Source organism: Drosophila ananassae, chromosome XL (assembly GCF_017639315.1).
Source record: "Drosophila ananassae strain 14024-0371.13 chromosome XL, ASM1763931v2, whole genome shotgun sequence".
Classification (NCBI taxonomy): Eukaryota; Metazoa; Arthropoda; class Insecta; order Diptera; family Drosophilidae; genus Drosophila; species Drosophila ananassae.
In genome coordinates this window covers 13,150,514-13,165,829 of record NC_057931.1, presented here as the reverse complement: position 1 = coordinate 13,165,829, position 15,316 = coordinate 13,150,514, and the positions used below count along the sequence as shown (strand labels likewise).

Here is a 15,316-nt window from a genome sequence, read left to right as displayed (position 1 = left end):
ACAAGTGGCAATGCGATGGCGATGCTTATAAAACTGCCTGGCAACGCCAAGACATTGCAAAAATATCGCGCGAATTTCATAAGCCAAATTACCTGTTTGTTAGGTGTTAATGCCCATACAAACAAATATACACAGATGCCTTGAAGCGAACTACGCCCTCTGGAAGACTTTCACAAGAAATTGAAAACATTAATCACAGAATCTGCACATCGGAAGGCATCGCGTGCCATCTGGCAACATCCGCGAGGCGGCTGTCAACCCTGCCCGTCTGCGATTTGCAGCACATTGTTCTAACGACCAGCCGGAAAGGAAAGGAAAACCATTTCTGTGGGCCACTTGAATGCGATTCAAATGTGAGACCCTCGAAGCCGAATGCTAAGTTCCCTGGCATAGGCGCAGCCCAAAGCAAACCACCGGAGACACCAACAGCCCAAACTAAAGCACTCTGCAGGCCGCACTCGCCAGCACACGCACACCCTAACATCCTCACCCTCACCCACATACGGCTGCCCCCTAATCGAAAGAAAAACGTTGTCTGGCTGGCTATAACCGCACCGCATTGGGCAGCGGCAAGGAAGGGGGCATCCGAAGGAATCCGAAGATCCGAGCAAGAAGCAAGCGGTAGGGGCAAGCGAGCGGTAAGTGGCTGGAGCACATGCCTGCGCATCCACCCTCTCAGTATACCTATCCCTCGGCAGAGAGCCATCAGCTAGCCATGGCCCAGCACGTAGCCGGCGGAGGTGGAGGAGGAGGTGGCACCGAGGCTCTGGCCGCCGAACTTGCCAAGGCGGTTGACCTCATTATGCACCCACTGACCCAGCAGCAGGCGCGCCTGGAGGCCTACATGGCCTGCGAACGCTTCAAGGAGGAGTCGCCGCTGTGCGCGCAGGTGGGCCTCTTCCTGGCCAGCTCGCCCCAGTCCAACCAACAAGTCCGCCACTTCGGGCTCCAGCTCATCGAGTACACAATCAAGTTTCGCTGGAACTGCATTACGCACGAGGAGAAGGTGTACATCAAGGACAACGCCATCAAGATGCTGAACGCGGGCGTGGGCCCCGCAGAGGACCGATCCCTGTTGCCGACCAAGGACGCTCTGTCGCGGATTATCGTCGAGATGATCAAGCGCGAGTGGCCGCAACAGTGGTCCGACTTGTTGCCGGAACTGAGCCAGGCCTGCACCAAGGGCGAGGCCCAGACGGAGCTGGTGCTGCTCGTGTTCCTAAGGCTGGTGGAGGATGTGGCGCTGCTGCAGACGATCGAGTCGAATCAGCGGCGCAAGGACATGTACCAGGCGCTGAACAACAACATGAACGACATCTTTGAGTTTTTTCTGCGTCTCGTGGAGCAGCACGTGACCGCGTTTCGCGAGACGACGCGACTGGGCAACTTCCTGAAGGCCAACGCACACAGCCGCGTCGTCGAAATAGTGCTGCTCACGCTGAGCGGGTTCGTCGAGTGGGTCAGCATCCAGCACATAATGTCCAGCAACGGTAAGCTGATACACTTTCTCTGCATTTTGCTGAACGACAAGGCATTCCAGTGCAACGCGGCCGAGTGCCTGGCGCAGATATCGAACCGCAAGGGCCAGGCCAAGGAGCGCAAGCCGCTGCTGCAGCTGTTCAACGAGGAGCCGCTCCGATACATCTACCAGGCCAGCCAGATCCTGCCCGACTCGGACTCGGCCCTCTCCGTCGAGCAGCATCACAATTTCCTTAAGAAACTGCTCCAGGTGCTCAGTGGCATGGCCCAGCAGTTGGTGGCGCTCTGGGGCAAGGATGACGCCACCCAGCGCCCGGTCCACCTGGAGATTCTGCTCGAGTGCCTGCTGCTCCTGGTGCAGCATCCATCGCTGACCGTTGCCCACGGCTCGGCGCTGATCTGGCAGGTGCTGCTCAAACACGAACCCTGCTCCAAGGACTTTGCCACGCTTAACTACATTCCCAAGCTCATCCATACGATTGCGCCGCGGATCGTGAAACTGCCATATCCCGCTGCCACAAGCGCACCCGCTAGCATGTCCACCGACGGCTACATCCGGCTGGAGTACGACAGCGAGGAGGAGTTCGCGCTCTACTTCTTCCGCTGTCGCACGGACTTCCTGGAGATCTTTCGCCTGGCCACGCTGGTGCAGCCGCTGGTCACCTACGGCTACTGCGAGCACTGGCTGCACCAGCGACTGCGCAACGCCGCCACAGAAGCCCAGGCGGAGGCCAAGAGCGGTGTCATATCATGCAGTGTCCTCGATCCCGTCTACCTCGAATGGGATGCTCTCGTCAGCGTGCTGGACGGTGTCCTCAGCCGGATCCTACTCGTGGCGGAGCGACCCTCGGTGCCGGCGGGACTGCGCCTGCTGGAAGAGTGCCTTGAGCTGGAGACCACCAATCCGCTGACCTACTCCATTCTTCTATCGTGCATTTCGGCGCTGTTCGTCTTCCTCAGCATGTCCTCGTGCCAGATCACGCCCAGCAACTGTGTGGCCATGAGCGGGGTCAGCCTGCTGCCGCGAGTGCTCGACAAGATTTTCCGCGCCCTGGTCATGAAGCCACCCAACGAACTGGAGAAGGTGCAGGCCAAGTCGGCCAAGAATCTGCGCCGTCATGCCGCCTCGCTGCTCGTCAAGCTGGCCCACAAGTACCCGCTGCTGCTCCTGCCCGTCTTCGACCAAATTAGCGGGCACGTGGAGCTGCTGCTGAAGGAGCCCGGCCAGCATCAGCTGTGCCGTCTGATGCGGACCACGCTGCAGGAGGCGCTCATCCTCATCTCGAACCACTTCTGCGACTTCGAGCGCCAGACCCTCTTCATCGAGCATATCATTCAGGAGAAGCGCTCCGAGTGGCTGGCCTTCGGCGAGATCCTCAAGTCGCCCTTGGACTTTATGCGCTTCGTGGGCCTGGACAAGCCGCCCATCTTCGCTGTGGAGGGCGACATTACGCTGTCGAATCGGTCGCGGCTGCTGGACGCCCTGCACGTCGTCCTGGGCGTGGTGAAGCGCTGCACTTGGCCGGACGACCCGGATCGCGCCCAACGCGGCGGCTTCGTCATCGGCTGCACGGAGCTGGGCAACCCGATTTGCCGCAACCCGGCCACCAAGCACGTGGTGCCGCTACTCTCCCAGGTCCTTGGCCTGATGCGAGTCCTGAACGAGCTGTTCGCGCCGGAGGCACTGGCCGCTCTGTCGGAGGGCTATCGCGGTATCCACGGCATGCTGGAGCACGAGAAGAAGCTGCTGATGGGAATCTGCGCCCTGCCAGCCGATCCCCTGGACACCACCATTCGCAGCGAGCCGACCGCCTTCGAGAAGATGCAGACGTTCATGATGATGATCACCGAGGGCTGCTACCACCTGATGGGTTCGGCGGGTCCGTCGCTGGGTCGCGACCTCTACCAGCTGCTGGGCCTGGCCGACGCTCTGGTCACTAATGTCTTCGCCCGCCTCGACGTGGTGCCCGACTACCGGCTGCGCCCGATCATCCGCGTCTTCTTCAAGCCGTTCGTCTACTCGTGCCCGCCCAGTTTCTACGACAGTGTCCTGGTGCCGTTGTTCTCTCACCTGGCCCCGCTCATGTGCGAGCGCCTGTCGCGCCGATGGATCTACATAGCGTCGCTGTACGAGAGCGGCCAGCTGAACGGCGAGGTGAACGACACGCAGGAGGTGCTCGAGGACCAGCTGAACCGCACCCTGACCCGGGAGTACCTGGATGTGCTGAAGATCGCCCTGGTGGGCGGGCAGATCGGGGCGGATCACGTGTCGACGGGCGCCAATGCGAACGTGAACGCCAACAGCAGTGCCGTGGCGATGGAGAACGAAGAGCACTCGATGGACAGCGCACCCCAGTCGCGGGCCAGCCAGTCGGCCCTGCTCTCGGACATAGTCTCGGACCTGGGCGGCAAGCTGCTGCGGAACGGTCTCATCGGCAACTATGTGCTGATGACGCTGCTGAAGGCCATCGCCTGGAACGACGGCATGTGCAGCATGCGGGCGGTGAATATAGCGGCGCCAGTGATGCGATTCCTTGCCGCCGAGAAGCTGATGGACGAGAACAAGGCGGTAACTGCTTTCACGGCCGTGCTGCAGGGCATGCAGGTGCATGGGCAGCACGAGGCCAACCAGTCCGGTCTAGTCACTCTGGGTGTGCAGTTCTACGAGCTGCTGCGCCCGCACTTCCCCATCCTCAGCGAGGTCCTGCAGCACATACCCAGCGTGAACGCGGCCGACATCCAGAAGTTCGACGAGAAGATCTCCGTGGCGCCCGTCAAGGGCAACAAGGTGGATCGCGCCAAGAAGGATCTGTTCAAGAAGCTAACCGCCCAACTGGTCGGACGCAGCGTCAACCAGCTGTTCCGGCACGAGGTGCAGATCGCCAACCTGCCGCCGATGCAGTCGCACAAGTCCAAGTCCGTGTCGGGGGGCATCAGCGACATCATGGACAGTAATCAGAACGCGAGCCTCACCCGGCTGTTCGGTCCGGAGAAGTGACAGGGACTGTCACAGACACGCGCGACCCAAACGGAAGCACACACAGAGACCCAGAAACCGAAACAGAGGAGAAGGAGGAGGAGGCGGCGTCGCAGCGGAGACGCAGCCATTAGCGGAGAGGCTCTGCCGGTCCTGGTCGTAGAACGGGACCGGGCCATCGAGCCGGAGGCCACCTCAGCTGCCAAACTAGCGACGACTGAACTTAATGTAATTGTAAACTAGCCAAGACGATGAGCCCAGATCCGCTTCAGATTCAGATTCAGATTTAGAAACAGATTTAGAATCAGAACCAGATCCCAGTGCTGTCGCAGGAACCGAAACGGAAACGGAAACGGAAACCCCCTTACCATCCCAGAAATCAATCAAAATTTCAGTTTCTTCAGTCTTGAGCAATTCTTGATTTAATTATTTATTGTAATGCCCGCACGTAACATTTAGTTTTTTAAGTCACCCCCGCAATGGGCCATCGCTCTAATCCTTATCCGGTCCTGTCCGCAAACCAGCTGAATCCTCCAAGAAGGGGCCACCTTTGACTTGTTACTGCTTACTGCTTTGTTATTTATTATTCGGAATTTTGTTAAACCTTTTAAACGTTTGCCCAAATGAGCGTCGAATCGATAATTGCAAATACTCGAAAAAACCTCTAAACGACATGGAGCTAAGTGCTCCTCGCCCCTTGGTCCTTTCCCTCTGCCACCCAAGCCATCCTAGCCATCCTAGCTATCCTAGCCACCCAGCAGCTCTATTTTTTTTGATAGTTAAATAATGAATTGTGCTTTCTCCGTTTTTGTATAGTTACCTATGCGAGTGCATACTGTAATTTATATATATATATATATACATATATCCTTTGAACATTTCTGAAATTACGCTTAGGCTTAGTTGATAGGCGAGAAGAAGTACGAGTTATTATTATATAATACATCGATCTGTATATGAATAAAAACACCCCAAAACACCCACACATCCATACCTTCCTCCCATTCGCATTATATCCTTCCCCTAGACCGCCCCCACAACAAAAAAAAAAAAAACAAAAACAACAAAATTATAAAAACTAAAAAAAAAAACACACATCGGGATTCTAAGAATTGTAGTTGCGTGAGGATGCAATATATACAACTGAAATTATACACACATATGTATTTATAACTAAATGAAATCGAAGTGGGGGTTTACCCGCAACACACAAAATCGAAATAAGCAAATAAATTTGAAATAAATTTACAAAATCGAAATGAAAGCAATTGTTTACTTATTATAGGTGTAATTTGAGCCTTATATTTGTCTGTGTTTGGTTAAAGGTTCCTAGGATTACCACTCCACCTTAATCTGTTGTTGAAAGTATTTACAATCCACTCGAAAAATATCCAATAAACTTATAGTACTTCATTTCAAAAGTGATGTAGTATTTCTGGAACATATCTTTAAAGAACATTCTTCCAAAGTCTCATGTAGAGGTAAAAAATAACGAAAATAGGATCCTCTTATTTACTTTTTTTTACCCTAACTTAAACCATTTATTTTAGACTTTTTTCATTATTTATTTAATTTAACATTAAAACAATGACTTGTGGTACATAATTTTAAAAGTAGTATTTCTGGAACATATTCTTAAAGAAAATCCTTTCCAATTCTGTTGTAGAGGTATGAAAAATAGGATCCTCTGATGTACTTTTTTTACAATAACTTATAAAATGTATTTTAGTCTTGGTTTCGTTATTAATTTATGATTCATGGTAGTCCCTGACCTCACATTTTGTTGAACAATGGATTAGTTTTATCAACTAATTATATTATACACGAGTGATAAACACAGGTACTAGAATTCCATTATATACATTACGATATCTGGCAGAGATTATACAATATTACAGAAAAATGGAACACCTAGCCCTGCTTGGAAATTTGTTTTGAAATTCAAAAATGTTTATCTTAGAGTTCAGATTAAAAACCAAATATAATGTGGTTGAATCAATACATTTCATTTATAAGAAGTATGAATCTATGAATGAATCTATGCAATAATCCGTGTAAAAAGATAAAAAAAAGCCATTAAAAAAAATTGAAAAATTGGCCTTTTGTGTTGCCCTTATATAGGCAGGACCTGCCAGAACTGGTTGTGAATTATACCGAAAATCCGATTTTTTGAAATATATTTTTTTAACAAGAAGTGTTATTTGATGGCTATTGTATATAGTTAGTCGATCCTTATGCGAATTCCATCATCAAACCAATTTTGTATAAATAAAACTAATTTTGAAAAAGTTCCACTCTTCAAAAAACCCCAAAGTTATGGCATCTCCGATCGTTCAGTTTTAGGCAATCATAGGATATAGTCAGACGATTCAGCAATACGTCCTTGCGTTCCAAGGAAAGTAGGATGTGGAGAACTAATTAGTTAGCTGAAAATTGAATCTGAAGAAAGTCCTTTCATTTTAACTCTAATCATTCTAACTCTAATCAATCAGTTGTACGGCAGGATGCAGCTAACTATACAGGATACAAAGGACAAAGGATCAAAGGAAAGAATGATGTACACAAAGTGTGGAGTCGATAGCTTTAAAACTGGGAGACTAATGTGTGCGAAACAGACATACTTATCGATATAAGGAGCGTATTCGTGAGGTGATAATGATCAAGAATATACATATATATATTTCATAGAATCGAAGATGCCTCCCAAATAGTATAGTAATATAGTACGCTTGTATTATAAAATAAAAATACCCATTCCAAGGGCATAATAATGTATAGGCTTTAACATTTTTTTAATTAATTAATTTATTGTTCTTTAATTTTAATTAAATGTTCTTTATATTTAAAGCTTTTTTTTGTTTCAATTAGTTTACATATTTATTGTAAATATTACGCAGAATTTAAGCTTTCATAAGAAATTTTGTTTAAAATTTGCTCCATAAATATTAAATAAAAAAATAATATTTATAAAAAACAAAATAAATAAATAAAAAAATATAAATAGGCTCTATCAGGACCGATTGCTAATTGGAAACTGATCGAAAGTTTTTTTTTAAAACTATATTTTTTGCTACATTATTGAAGCTAACAGCTAATATCCTACAGTTCTATCTTTTATAGTCTCCGAAATCTATACGATTATATAGACTGGCGGACAGAACTTGCCGATTAATAATATACATAATTTTATGTACTTTATGGGTTAGGATGTGATTCCTACTTCCTATTTTTAATAGATCCACAAGAATAAAAAAAAACCCAAACCAATTTCGTAAATTTTTTCAAGTATCTCATTACTCTTGAAAACTTCCTAACATATTTTTCGTTGAAACACCTCTGAGACCTTCAACAGGTTGTTTTAAGTTATTATGTGGAATTAAACAGCTTCTTATGATTTATTTGGAATTTTAAAATAAGAAAGAAAGATTTAAAGATGCTACCTAAAAAAGCATACCATTATTGACAGATTCATCCAATCACTTCCACAGAGTTAGTTAAGCTTAATTTTATTAATTTTTTATAAAATTGTATCTTCTATAATTTATACATGCAGGATAAGGATACTTTGGGCTTATATAATACAATTTCAACCAATTTAAATAAATAACTGTCGGTAGTGCGTGCTTGAATAGATTTACAGCGTGTATGGTGTGTAGTTATCGGCTTTAGGACCCTGTTGGCCGATTATCGCATAGGTTGCTCCAGTCGGGTACGTGCTCGTTCTTCAGATAGGTGTCTTTGGCCAGGGAACGGGTCTGAACATGGTCCGTGGCGCCGCACAAGGCTCCGCCCAGCCAGGCCGTAAAGTTCTGATGCCCGACGGCGGGGAAGAACTTGAACTGCAAGTCCCCATGAAAGCGCGTCTTGTAGAAGGAGTCTTTGACCAGCAAGTGCTGGAGTTCGTGTTTCAGGCGAGCCAAGAGCCCGGCATGCATCGAGCCACCACCGATGAGGAAAACACTTTCGACCAGAGATTTCCTCACGTCCACAGTGCAGTCAAGAATGGAGCGAAGAATAAGATGGGGCAAGCTGTCCCTCTCATTGCTGGCCTCGAACATAACCTCGAAGGCGGTCTCCCTTAGGCGGCCAGGCACCTGGATCATCTCCTCATCATCTGGGTCATCGCTTCTGACAATGAACTCCACGGCGGGCGGGGGCTTTGGCAGATCCTCGCCGCCCTTGGCATATTCCTGAGCCCGCTCGAAGGTTGTCACAAAACATGTTCGCACCTTGATCTCCTCCAGCACGCCCTCCGACAGCAGGCTCTCCTTGACGCCCGTCTCCATTAACTGACGCTTAATCTCCGCGTGAACGGCCCTGCCTCCGTAGCTCTGGTCCCTAAAGGCAGACATGATTTGTACGCCGCTGAAGACGGGCATGACACTAGTTTCGCTGTAGCCGATATCAACAACCAAGGCGGTGGGCACGGCCAGCGTGGAGAGCGCCATCAGGTGGACGGGCACGAAGAGCACCGAGGAGGCATCAAAATGGACGAACAGAACCCTCGCCAGCTTTTCCCTGAACAGGGTGGGGCCGAAAGTGTTCTCCACCACTACGAACTTGCGCTCTTTGGGACTTACCAGCAGGTTCCTAGAATCAAAAGGAGGTTAGAATCTATTAACATTTCCACATCTTTTTAGCCACCTACTTGAAGAAAAGGGACTGGAGGAAATCGACGATCTGGTCGTAGAGCTGCTCTGTCGTGTCGTAGTCAAACAGCCGCTTGGTGCATCCCGTCGTGGTCAGGACAACCTCTGTGCGCACGATCTTCCTCGGAGACGGCTCGGCCGCAAAGCCCAGCCTGAAAATAGGGACAGTAAAGTGTGATGATATCACCTCCACCAGCAACTCGGCCAGAAATTACTTTGTGTAGGCGGTACCAATTTCCAGAACGATAGGAGGCTTCTCCTGCATAACGCTTTCGTAGATGGGCATGCTGGGATCTAGATCTTGGGCAAACCGTTTTGCGGTTTTGCCAAATAATTGCACTTGAAAGTGGAAATATGTAAAGTCTTCTTTACCAAAGATATGTAAACTGTTTATGAACACTGGTTCCGCGACTATCGGTTAAAAAAAACATCGCGTAGCTACAATCACGAAAGTTCAAGAAGTTGTTTATTTCTTGATAAAATAGGCAGCAGTCTTTAATTTGCATCTAATTAAAGAACTAACTCTGGTATAAAAGACAAACTTATAATGTAAATATCTTATTTATATTTATATCATTTATGGAATCACTATCACTAGTCTCATCTATTCACATCTATCGAAACTAGGCCATCTCTAATTAAAAAGGTTTGTTGTGGTCGGCAAGACCGCCAAAACGTAAACAACATGAGCTTCATACAGTTTGAGAGTGCCAGGGAAAAGGACAAAGCTCGCCAGGAACTTCGCGATGCCCGCGCTGAAATGCTCCAGCAGGCCAAGGACCGCGCTGAGCTTCGCAACCAGAGGGAGCGCCAGAAAGAACTGCGCGGCGAAGGGGCCACCTGGATGCTCCCAGCAGTGGCACAGAAACTGGAGAAATCTTCTTCCAGCTCCTCCTCGAAAAAGGCAAAAAAAAAAAAGAAGGCAGAGCACAAATCCAAATCTAAAAACAAGAAATCATCCAGGAAAAAGAAGAAAAAGCGTCACAGTAGCAGCAGCAGCAGCGATAGTAGTAGCGATAGTGAGAGTTCCAGCTCCAGCTCTTCCTTATCCAGTGAGGATGAAAAGGAACGCCGGCGACGTAAGAAAAAGTCAAAGAAGAAGCGCCAGGAAAGCAACAGCGAGGACGAGTGGGTGGAGAGGACTCCGGCCGCTGAGGTGCCTCTGCAACGCGACAACTGGATGACCAACGAGGCTCTCCTGCTGAAGACCTTTTCGAAGGAGCAGAAACAGCCAACGAAGCCGAACGAGAAACTCCAGCAAATAGATGCCTATGATCCGGCCAAAAGCGGACGTGAACTGAATCCTTATTGGAAGAGTAATGGCACGGGCCTGCCCGGCTTCCAGAAGCCACAGGACGATGACGACTCCGGGGAGCGGGGTGCAAAGCAGCACTCGAATTCTGGTCAGAGTTCCTCCTCTCGCGGATGGCGAAAGCCCTCTGCCAAGCCACCCTCGCCCAGGAGAAGCAAATCCGTGTCAGAAAGCGAGTCCTCTGGCGAGGAACCTGAACCGGAAAAAGCACCTGCTCTCCCCTGCTTGACCGATGAGCAGATCAACGAGTTGGCGGGAAAGGCCATCAAGGCGGAGCTCAAGGGCAAGAAGGAGCTGGCGGCTGATCTTAATCAGCAGCTGGAGAACGCACGCAAGGCGCGGGCCGAGTTCCTGGCGTCCGGCAAGTCCATACCGAAAGCCAGTGCCAAGGATCCGAAGAAGAAATCCGCATCCGAGCATGTTCTTCTCACCAAAACGGATCAGAGCGGTAACGTGCGGCCACTGGTGCACGCTGGGGCGCAGAGTAGCCCCAACGATCTGTATGGAGGAAGCAAGGGACGGAAACGCAGCAACAAGAAGGTGGAGACACATGTGGACGGCCAGAGGGTGCGCTACTTTGCCGATGACGACCGATATGACATTAAGCAAATGGTGAGATTTTGAGTTATAGTCCAATCATTGTAGTGACACTCCATTAATTCTTTTCTCCAAACAGTTCGAGCGGGAAAAGCATGCCACTGCCGCCGAGTCCAACCTGCAGTACGCCGACATTCTGTCCAAGCACAAGAATCCCAATGACGATCTTGAGGACTTGTTTGCCGACAAAGTGCGCAAGCAAATCTCACCTGGCGACGCCGAGAAGAGGGAACTCCAGAGCGCCATCAAGGAACACGAGAAGATGGCGGCCAGCCTGAAGAACTGTGAGCGCTGCTTCGACTCCGCCAAGCTGGACAAGCAGCTGTTGGTCTCCATGGGCGACAAGATCTACCTAAGCATACCCTGGTATGTTGGCCTGCAGAATGGCCACTGCATCCTGACCACCTTGCAGCACGTGTCCTGCTGCACGCAACTAGACGAGGATGCCTGGGAGGAGCTGAGTAACTTCCGCAAAGCGCTAACCCGCATGTTTGCCGCCCGACGGCAGGACGTGGTGTTCTATGAGATTGCCAACAAGCTGCATCGCCGACCACATCTCAGTGTCCACTGCATCCCCATTCCCTCTAGTCAGGGAGAAATGGCTCCCTTCTATTTCAAGAAAGCCATCGAGGAGTCGGAACAGGAGTGGTGCATCAACAAGCAGCTGGTTTCCCTGCGCCAGAAGTCGCTGCGGGCAGCCATTCCCAAGGGTCTGCCCTATGTGTGGATCCACTTTGGCATGGACTCGGGCTTTGCCCACGTAATCGAAGATCAGGACCGTTTCCCCGCCAACTTTGCACAAGTAAGTTAGGATGGAAGGATTGGAAGATCATCTAAAAAACAATATTAATGAAATCTCCTTTTCAGGAAATAATTGGTGGAATGCTGGAACTGAATCCCAACTCCTGGCGCAAGCCACGAAAAGAACAGAATCCAGTTGGCAAGGTCAAGTCCCTTGCAGAAATGTGGAAGAAGTATGATTGCACTGAGCATTAATTATAATTGTAATATTGTAATATATTATGTTTTAAAAATGTTACTCTGATAAGAGTTTGTAGTTCCGATGGAACTTCTAAGGCTTGTAGGGGTGGCTTGTATAGTTCTTAAGATAAACAAACATTTTACTTGAAAATCTGATTCACATTTATTGATGAAGTCCGCCCCCATCCATGTGGATGGAGGTGGCTGGCTCATATCTTTACATTTGGTTCTTATCAGCTAACGCGTTTCATGCACTTCGACATAGATTTATAAATGGAATTTTGAACATTTGCAATACGCTTTCACATATATATGAAATTTCTGTTGGAGGCATTCGTTGAATGCACATAGATCCTCTATAGATAATGCATGTAAACTAAACAAAAAATCTTGTAATGTATGCTAGAGTTGATGATTGATATTGTTCTGGTCCCTGGCCAAAATTGTTGCGTCTAGGAGCCCACGATGATGTTGTTGATGGGGATGTGTATCAGCTTGACGAAGAAGCCGATGAATCCCATGATGCAGAACCCGATTGCGGTGGCAATGGCGATTTTCTGGAACTCCTTGCGATCGGGCTTGGTGCAACGCTTCACCAAACGGATCGAGTCCTTGGCGAAGGCGCGTCCAGGCTCGGCGAACTTAACAACCTTGTCCATGTCTAATCAAAATATATTGCTGGCAACTGCAAGTAGATAAGGAGGAAAAAGAGAGACGTGTGAGCAGGAAGGTACTTTCACGAGAATCACAACACAGGCGACGTGGCACACTCGACGACGTCACAGGTGAAATTTGGCCTGCCTTTTTCCAGCTAAGATTTAATAATTATAGTGGGCGTTTTAATATTCGTAAACAAGTAGAGTTACTCTACAAACAATACTGTTTAAATAACAATCGTTTGGCTGCCTCAAGAGGTAATTTAATTAATGAATGTCAGTACTATAATTGCAAGTACAGCCAAAAAGAACCAAATTACTAAGATAATCGGAGAAAAACAGTATTGTTTAGAAAGTAGTCGTCCTAGGCCCTGTTTTAATACATATATGACGTTGCAATTGTGATATTTTTATTGAAGAAAAAACTACTTTGAAATACACTTGTCGAGAAAACGAGACACACCTCTGCTTCAATTGAAAATTTCCACTCGAATGAAACACTTTCCTTGACTGCCGCGTCGGCTCCCGATTCGTGTTCGTTGACAGTTCCACGTCAATATGTCAAAAAGCAGGGATGCTTCGGTGGTGGGATGCCAACCCCCGTCAAATGGATGACATCTGTCACGTCTGCCATGGACGATTCCAAATAGATATACGTTTTTACGTTCTATTAAGCTACATTATGCATAATTTCTTTGTATAAGCTTCTTCATTTGTTTAAATATTAGATATTTTTAATTTTTCAAATAATAGCCAACTGTAGCTACCGATAGCGATAGTATCGGCTACTTGGAACGGTCACATTGCCTGGAAACTCACTACGGTCCTATACTTTATTCGGCACATACATCTGCCTGTAGTATTGTTTTATTTTTTTCGGCATCAGATCAAAACGAATATTAGTTATACATCAAATCTTACCTAAGCTGATCTGCCTTTCCGATTCTATTTTGCCAAAGCCTGGTTGTAGAAGATTGCTGGCCCCGAAAGCATCAAAACCAGAACGTTCGGCGAAAGTCATCGAGTCTTGTACATTTTGCAGAAATCGTATACTCTACTAGCTTCTACTAGCTTTCCATCATGAGTGCTCAGCCGAGTCCGCTTATGAATCCCCAACAACAACAGCAACAACAGCAGCAGCAACAGCAAAGCGAGCAAGAAAAGGTAATAGAGGGACTTGGTCTTGGCATGGTGTCTTGCAAGTACCGACCAATAACTGGATCCTTCTTCATTCCGGCCCAGGTGTACCAATGGATAAACGAGTTGGCCCATCCCGACACTCGTGAGACGGCCCTGCTGGAACTGAGCAAGAAGCGGGAAACCGATCTGGCTCCCATGCTGTGGAACAGCTTCGGCACAACCTGTGCCCTTTTGCAGGAGATCCTCAACATATACCCATCGATTACGCCGCCGACTCTGACTGCCCACCAGTCGAACCGCGTTTGCAATGCTCTGGCATTGCTGCAGTGCGTCGCCTCCCACCCGGAGACTCGCACGGCCTTCCTACAGGCCCAAATACCGCTCTACCTATACCCGTTCCTTTCGACTACCTCGAAGACCAGGCCCTTTGAGTATTTGCGCCTCACCAGCCTGGGCGTCATTGGAGCTTTGGTTAAGGTGAGTTGTTCTCCTTCCGAGTGAAACTTTGCTGACTTTTGGGTTTGTTTGCAGACCGACGAGCAGGAGGTCATTACTTTCTTGCTAACCACGGAGATAGTGCCTTTGTGCCTCAGCATCATGGACAGTGGTTCGGAACTAAGCAAGACTGTGGCCACTTTTATTATCCAGAAGATACTCCTTGACGAATCGGGTCTGTCGTACATCTGCCAGACCTACGAGCGCTTCTCTCACGTGGCCATCACCTTGGTAGATATGATTTTTGCAATTTAATGATCTGCGAAAGCTAACCTACTCCGATTTCAGGGCAAGATGGTTATTCAGCTGTCCAAGGATCCGTGCGCTCGCCTGCTCAAGCACGTCGTGCGCTGCTATCTGCGCCTCTCGGACAATACTCGGTTCGTACTAGCCATAAACTACATATGTATATGTGATAGAAATAACTAAATAATTTATATTTCAGTGCCCGGAAGGCGCTCGGACAGTGTTTGCCCGATCAACTGCGGGACGGTACCTTTGCGCTGTGCCTGCAGGACGACAAGTCCACCAAACAGTGGCTACAGATGCTACTCAAGAACCTGGAACTGGGAGCCACTCCGCAGCAGATAGGCATGGCTCCGCTGGGTTCATAGACCATAGAATGTTTGCGATATTCTCAAGTATTGCTTAGGCATGGGCTCCATTCGCTAGCTCCTGCACCAATGTGACTTGCAAGTCCCCCATCCATAACTGCCCCCATGTACTACATAGTTAACTAATCGACCGAATACGGATAATAAGATTGCACGAGGTTGCCTGTGTCTAGCCTAAGCAGAGCTGTAATATAAATATAACTACCGATAAATAATGTTATTGATAAGTTCTTCACTGATAGCATATAATTTACAAAGTAAATAAAGAATTACAAAGAGACGAGGATTTGTTCGAAATCGTAATGTTAAAATTGATTAATTGTTGAGCGTTTCTTTCTGGATATGGAATCTGTGGAACACAAAAAAGCTTTTCAAAAAAACAATAATTATTGGGAAGTTGAAAAACATTTTCACCA

The 15,316-nt window shown here is 48.2% G+C and overlaps 5 protein-coding genes across 6 annotated transcripts; 3 read left to right on the top strand and 2 right to left on the bottom strand.

Moving 5' to 3' along the window:
• Positions 1-24: 24 nt before the first annotated feature.
• LOC6502984 (exportin-5) lies at positions 25-5,715 on the top strand. Its single transcript, XM_014905788.3, has 2 exons — positions 25-638; positions 699-5,715. The coding sequence occupies exon 2, from the start codon at positions 716-718 to the stop codon at positions 4,475-4,477; it is 3,762 nt and encodes a 1,253-aa protein (XP_014761274.1). The 5' UTR covers positions 25-638; positions 699-715; the 3' UTR covers positions 4,478-5,715.
• A 2,221-nt stretch (positions 5,716-7,936) lies between these two features.
• LOC6503125 (actin-related protein 10) lies at positions 7,937-9,501 on the bottom strand. The gene is made up of 3 exons (XM_001963433.4): positions 9,321-9,501; positions 9,105-9,257; positions 7,937-9,046 (listed from the first exon to the last, which is right to left on the bottom strand). Exons 1-3 carry the CDS (start codon positions 9,389-9,391, stop codon positions 8,122-8,124), a joined length of 1,149 nt encoding a protein of 382 aa, XP_001963469.1. The 5' UTR covers positions 9,392-9,501; the 3' UTR covers positions 7,937-8,121.
• A 200-nt stretch (positions 9,502-9,701) lies between these two features.
• Positions 9,702-12,146, top strand: LOC6502985 (CWF19-like protein 2 homolog). Its single transcript, XM_001963432.4, has 3 exons — positions 9,702-11,029; positions 11,094-11,816; positions 11,882-12,146. Exons 1-3 carry the CDS (start codon positions 9,791-9,793, stop codon positions 12,008-12,010), a joined length of 2,091 nt encoding a protein of 696 aa, XP_001963468.1. The 5' UTR covers positions 9,702-9,790; the 3' UTR covers positions 12,011-12,146.
• On the bottom strand, positions 12,134-13,224 carry LOC6503124 (protein transport protein Sec61 gamma-2 subunit). The gene is made up of 2 exons (XM_001963431.4): positions 13,115-13,224; positions 12,134-12,680 (listed from the first exon to the last, which is right to left on the bottom strand). Exon 2 carries the CDS (start codon positions 12,652-12,654, stop codon positions 12,448-12,450), a length of 207 nt encoding a protein of 68 aa, XP_001963467.1. The 5' UTR covers positions 12,655-12,680; positions 13,115-13,224; the 3' UTR covers positions 12,134-12,447.
• Positions 13,225-13,451: 227 nt separating this feature from the next.
• Positions 13,452-15,180, top strand: LOC6502986 (CCR4-NOT transcription complex subunit 9). 2 transcript variants are annotated; one of them, XM_001963430.4, is made up of 5 exons: positions 13,453-13,815; positions 13,894-14,268; positions 14,323-14,517; positions 14,575-14,666; positions 14,732-15,180. In XM_001963430.4, the coding sequence occupies exons 1-5, from the start codon at positions 13,732-13,734 to the stop codon at positions 14,898-14,900; spliced, it is 915 nt and encodes a 304-aa protein (XP_001963466.1). In that variant the 5' UTR covers positions 13,453-13,731; the 3' UTR covers positions 14,901-15,180. The 2 variants fall into 2 exon arrangements, with proteins under 2 accessions (XP_044572822.1, XP_001963466.1); XM_044716887.1 differs by having other exon boundaries at positions 13,452-14,268.
• Positions 15,181-15,316: the final 136 nt, after the last annotated feature.

What these genes read in the sequence shown, in the direction of transcription:
- LOC6502984 (XM_014905788.3), top strand. Translation starts at nt 716, where the DNA reads ATGGCCCAGCACGTAGCCGGCGGAGGTGGAGGAGGAGGTGGCACCGAG.
- LOC6503125 (XM_001963433.4), bottom strand. Translation starts at nt 9,391, where the DNA reads ATGCCCATCTACGAAAGCGTTATGCAGGAGAAGCCTCCTATCGTTCTG. An exon ending in ATTGGTACCGCCTACACAAA is followed by an intron (nt 9,258 to 9,320) that starts GTAATTTCTGGC and finishes CCCTATTTTCAG; the next exon opens with GCTGGGCTTTGCGGCCGAGC. An exon ending in CTCCAGTCCCTTTTCTTCAA is followed by an intron (nt 9,047 to 9,104) that starts GTAGGTGGCTAA and finishes TTTTGATTCTAG; the next exon opens with GAACCTGCTGGTAAGTCCCA.
- LOC6502985 (XM_001963432.4), top strand. Translation starts at nt 9,791, where the DNA reads ATGAGCTTCATACAGTTTGAGAGTGCCAGGGAAAAGGACAAAGCTCGC. An exon ending in GATATGACATTAAGCAAATG is followed by an intron (nt 11,030 to 11,093) that starts GTGAGATTTTGA and finishes TTCTCCAAACAG; the next exon opens with TTCGAGCGGGAAAAGCATGC. An exon ending in TCCCCGCCAACTTTGCACAA is followed by an intron (nt 11,817 to 11,881) that starts GTAAGTTAGGAT and finishes TCTCCTTTTCAG; the next exon opens with GAAATAATTGGTGGAATGCT.
- LOC6503124 (XM_001963431.4), bottom strand. Translation starts at nt 12,654, where the DNA reads ATGGACAAGGTTGTTAAGTTCGCCGAGCCTGGACGCGCCTTCGCCAAG.
- LOC6502986 (XM_044716887.1), top strand. Translation starts at nt 13,732, where the DNA reads ATGAGTGCTCAGCCGAGTCCGCTTATGAATCCCCAACAACAACAGCAA. An exon ending in TCATTGGAGCTTTGGTTAAG is followed by an intron (nt 14,269 to 14,322) that starts GTGAGTTGTTCT and finishes GTTTGTTTGCAG; the next exon opens with ACCGACGAGCAGGAGGTCAT. An exon ending in CTCACGTGGCCATCACCTTG is followed by an intron (nt 14,518 to 14,574) that starts GTAGATATGATT and finishes CTCCGATTTCAG; the next exon opens with GGCAAGATGGTTATTCAGCT.